The sequence below is a fragment of the Miniopterus natalensis genome, chromosome 15 (assembly GCF_054644295.1).
Source record: "Miniopterus natalensis isolate mMinNat1 chromosome 15, mMinNat1.hap1, whole genome shotgun sequence".
Taxonomy (NCBI): Eukaryota; Metazoa; Chordata; class Mammalia; order Chiroptera; family Miniopteridae; genus Miniopterus; species Miniopterus natalensis.
The window spans coordinates 28,569,023-28,575,022 of NC_142095.1; the positions used below are offsets into that span (position 1 = coordinate 28,569,023).

Here is a 6,000-nt window from a genome sequence, read left to right on the forward strand (position 1 = left end):
TTTCTAAGGAAAGGGCAGTTCTTAGTCTTGCACAGAAATCTCAGAAGAAGGGTATTAGTCCTGGTTGCTAAGCTGCCTTTCACACTTCAGTTTAAGTTCCCAGCCCTGTGCCTCTAATGCTCACTCATTCACTCATTCATTGAGTGCTGTTTACTGAGGTTGATGTGTGCCAGGACCTGCCACCTTAGCTGGGAAACCAGAGGGAACTAGTGATGTGATGGAGCCAAGCACAGGGTGGTGGGAGCTCTGAGAGAGAGGGGACAGGCAGTTAGGGAAGGTGATGGAAGCCCCTCCTAGTCCCCGCTTCCAAGAGAAGGGAAAGGCGTCCTGCTCTTCCAGGCGCCACCCTCCCCTGCAGCCCTGGCCCTGTAGTCCTGAAGCAAGAGTGAGAGTCCACCCCCCAACCCCACCTCTCTTCTTTCCCTGGTCCTGAGGTCCTGCCTTCTCCAGCGCAGGTCACTGTGAGGTGACACTGTTTTCAGCGGTGACCCCAGGCAGGGAACAGGTCTGAGCTCAGATTTTGTCCGCCGGCAGAACTGTCTGCAGGCAGAGCTGGCCCAGTCTCTCGCCTCACAGTTTCCCATATTTTGTAGACCTTCTTTCCAGCACTTGCCCACAAGCTCTCTCTCTAGGGACCACGCGGAGCTGTATAAATGCTCACCTCCTGTCTCTGCTCACATTGTGCTGCTTTCGTTGGGGGGCAAAGCCATGGGAGGTCGAAAGGCAGTGGCAAGAGGCCTAGATTTAGGGCGACCAACATCCTGGATTTGTATCTGCCACTTACTTCTGTGTAATCGTGGGCCAGTGGCAGACCCGCTGGGCTCCTCTTTAGACCTGCTGCCTCCTGTGCGTCTCCTGGAATGATGACATGGCCCTGGAATACCAGCCCCTCTCCTGGTCTCTGATAAAACTGTGGGTCCCAGCCCTGAATCTGGCCAGCCGTGGAACACGTTACTAAATTGGCTGTGGTATCTTACAACAGAGTGACTGGTCCATTTCCGGTGTCTCAGGGCCCCTTTCCACATCCTCTCTGGCGTGAGAACCCTGATGGGCATTCACTGAACCTCATTCTTGTCTTTGTTTCTAGTCAAAAGCCAACAGAGCCTTCTGGTCACAAAGGAGGTTCAGTCAAAGACCTCGACCCAACACGAGGAATTGCCATCCAAGCTGGCCGGTCCACCGCTGCTTATTCCACATAGCTATGGCAGCCATGGCCCTGGCTTTACCCAGGTGCCCACCCATATGGCAACACCTAGAGCAGATGGAAATTTCAGGACCCCTGTTTATCCAGTTCCTAAGTTAAGGTGAGCCCCAGACTCTGCACTGTCACTGGGTTTGTGGTGTGGCTCCAGGCCTCAGGCAGCTCTGTTCTGGGCTCCCCACAGGCTTCTCCAGACAGGAGAGGGGCAGAGACAAGTGAGGGGCTGAGACAGGGGAGGGGGAGGCCTCAAGAAAGGTCCAACTGGAGCTCCCAAAAGAGACTGAGGTCCTTTGCTCCCTGCAAAACCAAGCTCCACTCTCCTGACTCATCTCTTCCCCAAACCCCGGTTGCCACTCTGGAAGGACTGGGTCCTCATGTCCAAAGGGAGAAGCTGGCGTGGCCACTACACTCTAGGGAGACTTCTGGCTGCCTCCTGGGCCCAAGGGAGGGAGCGGGCAGGCTCTGGGAAAACCTGACATGCTTGTAAGTAATGACGTCTGCCTTTTAAAGTGTCCCTTTCCATCCTTTATCTTTCCTCCTCCATGTCACTGTGGCCCCATTCAGTTCTGAACAGGACTGGAAGAGAATTTCTGGGAGGAGTGTATTTCTCCATCCTTCAGGAGCCCCTACCTCGGTAGGACCCCAGTCAGAGGACAACTGGAATATATCAAACAATGATCCTTTGGAGGGGAGCTCCCAGGCCCCTGACCATGGCACACATAGCCGACCATATACTGGTGAGTGGTCGGGACAAGTGGGGTAGCGCTTCTCCAGCCCAGATTCCTCGAGGTCCTACAAGTGCCCTTCAAGTTCCTTTGGGTCTTCTGATTGGACAGCTCATTACTGTGCCTTGGGGAGAATGGCCCTCCTTGCCCATTCCTGGAATGGCAGAGATATGGGGAGCAAGATAGAATTTGTAGCCCTTGTTTTGTCATTGAATTATTGGATTCTTGTAGGTTGCGGGGAGCCCACTCCTACCTCTCCTCTTCCAGGTACTGAACTGACAGTGACTAAACAAGGTGACCAGGTACACCGAGATCAAAGCCTTGCTCTGTTACTGGTGACAGGGCCCAGTGATGCCTAAGGCATCAGCTTCCTGTTAGAGCTGGATTGGCTCCTGAAGCCAATGGGGATGCCTGCAGCCTCCCAAATCCAGATCTTGACCATATTTGTTATGGGGCTGAGTCTGCAAAAAGGACCCTGAGCTGGTGGCTTAAACAGGCAGCTGTGGGGACAGTCCAGCTGCTTTCCAAACCCAGTCACTGGTGGGGGGAGAGGGTCTGAGAGAAAAAGGAAGTCAGCATTCCTGACCCTCTCCCAGCTGAAACATGGCCCAGGGGGTGTTACAGTGACTCTGCTTGGCTAGTTCTGTGGGTAGGAGAGGGTAGGAAAGTGTAGGGAGACACTGAGAGGGTGTCCCTCTTAAGCTTGGCTAACCCTGGGGATAGGGCAGGGATTCCCTCCCCCAGCCCATGAGGTAAGGCGTCTGCATAACTGCACCCACCCTTACAGATGTGGAAGCTAAGCCGCTGAGACCTTCAGTTACTCGTTCAAGATCACAGAACCGTGTCATGGAGAATTGATTCTGGGTTATGTCTTTGAAGCTAATGTGCTGGAGTTATTGTGTGTTTGTTATTTGTAGGATACTTTTTTCCCAGAAAGAACTGCCTTTAGCCATTCCCCAGCAGGAAGTGTATCCGCACGGCCTGTTACACTGTTTGAGTTCATTAGCGCAGGACCAAGGGCTTGTGGTCACCGGGCTAACTATCACCACAGTTTCCACTAGGTTCAGCGACAACGAACATTTTGACAAATCTAGTTTCCTGTAACACACAGTCTACCAAAGATAAGTTTTTGTAACAAAAGAATAGGGGAAGGTGTGGTTTCCCTGCCAACCTTGAGACAGAGGATGACAGCCTCAGAGATTGACAGTGAACCCTCACAGCAGGCTGCCTCGGATCTCCCCAGGTCGTTTTTGGGCCACTTTACTTACCCCTTTCAGTTTTACAGGAAAGTTCTTTTTTCTTTTCAGCAACGAGACTTAGACAGAAATTCAGCTCGTTGGTTTAAAGGGCATCACAGAAATGAAGCTAAGTGTTACAGTTAACTGGAATGAATGCATCCATGAAACTTGTCACTTTCTATCTAACAGGTTACAATGACAAATTGAGCATTTTCTTCTCAAAACAACTAAATCAACTCCAATTCTTTTAAGATTTTCTATAAACTGTTAGTGAAAAGGCCATAGGCGTCTGGCTTCAGTTGCAATTTCTAGCCTAGACTTACTTAAAGAATATGGAACACAGAGTTGTGTCTTTCCAAAGCCAGCCTGTGGCTGCCCTGGCATGTGAGCCTAGGCCTGTGCCGTCTACAAGCCCATGCTGTTAATGGATCCTGCAGAAGTTCATCCAGTCCACAGCTTATTTCAGGCCTGCTGGTCCAACAGAATCCACCAGACTGAGCCTTTAGAGAAGTGCGGATGATCTCAGGAGTCCTCAGGTCCAGTTCAGGCTCTGTCACTTGTTACTTTCCTACTTGTCCTTGTGTGAAGGGTTTCTGTTCCTCTGTTGTAAAATGAGGTATCAGGACAAGATGGTGACTGAGGGGTGAGGAACAGTGCCAGGGACATCGAAGGCCCTGAAATATTCCCTGAAGGATTGAATCAGGGAGCCAAGGGCTTTTGTAGATCCAAGAGTCTATCCTGCCCTCAGACATTTGACTCCTAGGAAGCCGAGTTTAGCTCCCTCCTTCTTGCTGATTCCTGAGGCCTGGACATGCACCTCATTTCCCATGTCACCGGGTGGCCATAGATAACGCACGTCACTGCTCAGCTCCCTTCCTGCATGGAGTGTGCAGAGAGCACGTCTGGCCTGCAGCCCTCCTGTGCTGAGTCCCATCTAGATCCCTCCCTGTCTCAGTGACGTGGAGAGGGAGGGGGTGGCTGCCCGTCTGTCTTGCAGTTCATGTCCCAGCTGAGCGAGGCCAAAGGAAGGGGCTCCCTGAGCCACCCGCCCAGCCGGGCTGTGAGGTGCGGCTACATTGTCGGGATGCCCAAGGCCTCTCCCTGAGACACACGTCGCTGGGGCTTCTCCCTCTCCTCGCCCTGGTCTTTTCGGTCGCCCTTCCTCTGCCTTTGACCCTCTCTGGACTCCCTCTGTCCGCACTGGAGCCTGGACCTCACAGAAGGCTGCGGCCTTCACTCCCTGGGCTTTTCCCCCTGGTTGCCTTGCAGTGAGGCGAGTGCTGGTGATGAGCCGGGAGGAGCGTGAGCAGGCGAAGAAGGTTGCAGAATGGACCAGTGTGCCCCTGCCCGGCGCCGCGCCACCGCAGGCTGCCAGGACGGAAGGGAAGCCTCAGGTAGGGTGCGGGACTCTGGCAGGTTGCCCTGCAGTTCCCTAAAGGACCAGCTCCAAGTCTGGGCACGTGGGGTGGGCCTGCGGGAGGGTCCAGCGAGTGTCAGCCTTGGCCCCAGCGGGACGTTGGAACTGACCTCACTGTGCAGACAGGGCCACTTTCAAGTGCTTCCTGTGTCCATGTTAACAATAGAAGACCTTTTGGTTTATGACACAAGCAGCTCCTCGGTAGGTTGTTTCTCCCCTTTCCTGCCTCTGATGGAGCCTGGCCCAGGCTCGCTGCCTGCCTTCCTCGGTCGCTGGTCTCTCCTCCCTCTGGCTCATCCCACAGGGGACCCCCGCCCCCTTCACTCTTGAGGACCCCACACAGGCCCCGGGCCAGTGGCTTCTTCCCACGGGGCGGGTATTGCAGTGGCATCAGACACATCACAGTGGGCGACAGCATACAGTGGGAGTATTTAGACACTTTGTTCTAAATATTCAAGGCCATTCCTCTCACGGAGAATGTCCTGATGGCCTTGTGTCTCTCAGGCTTGAGCCACCGTAATATTTAGAGCTCAGATGCTCATCTTCCTCCACCATCACCAGAGCCTCCTCACTGCCCTCCGCCCCCCAGGCATGAAGAGCTCCCACATCCTGTCACTTTCTCAGGCAGAAGAGGGGCTTCCTGGGATGGCCAATGCTGTCGCCCTGCCATTCAGAAGTTGTGGGCAGTCATGGCTTGGTTCTTGGTAGCATCCATCCCCCGACCCTTGGCTTTTACTATATAATCATTGGGTTTGTTGTGGAGCTCTGTGTGTTCGTAACAAGTCCAAACGATTAAAAAGACATCCCTTCCTTTCCCCACATTGTGAAAGAGCATCCACAGCCCAAAGCAAGAGCAGCCTGATCTGCCATAGTTCTTTCCAAGGAGCTTGAGGAGCAGTGTCTCCCTACTTTCTTCCAAGCCCCATCTTATTCCCGTGGCCATCCTGCATTTTCTTCTTCCCTCATCTCATGCAGCTTTCTGATGAGAGTGACATCAAAGAAATTATTTTGCAAGATGTCCCACGGGACGTGGGCAAGGGGAAGAAATCTCTGCACCCAGGGAAGGATGACGTCAGCAATAGGACCCCTGGCAAACACAAGATCTGTAACTGGTGATGCTGCCCCAGAGCCGGGCTGAGCAGAGGACCCGGCTTTTTCCCTGGCTTGGGAGAAATAGCTCAGTTCCCACACCAATAGAAGACACTGCTGTGTGTATATGTCATTTTAGAAAAAGGGAAAAGGGGTTGGGGGTGGGGCAGGTGCTGAAATATGCATCTATTTTTTTCTCTTAATATTAGTGTAACTATTATTTGTGCTAGCAATGGACTAATAAACTCTTTTTTTGAAAATGACTTTCAGCCTTGGAAATTCTCTTTTTTGTTTGTTTAACATCTCACAAAAGTGTTTCTGATTTGCAAA

At 52.6% G+C, this 6,000-nt stretch overlaps 1 protein-coding gene across 1 annotated transcript in view; it reads left to right on the forward strand.

Annotated features, from left to right (window-relative positions):
• The window catches only part of DZIP1L (DAZ interacting zinc finger protein 1 like), a 29,922-nt gene extending 24,225 nt beyond the window's left edge, over positions 1-5,697 (forward strand). The window contains 4 exon segments of the mRNA XM_087825114.1: positions 1,088-1,245; positions 1,353-1,416; positions 4,434-4,558; positions 5,557-5,697. Of these exon segments, the coding sequence (XP_087681240.1) occupies positions 1,088-1,245; positions 1,353-1,416; positions 4,434-4,558; positions 5,557-5,697 (488 nt within the window).
• The last annotated feature ends 303 nt before the right edge of the window (positions 5,698-6,000 follow it).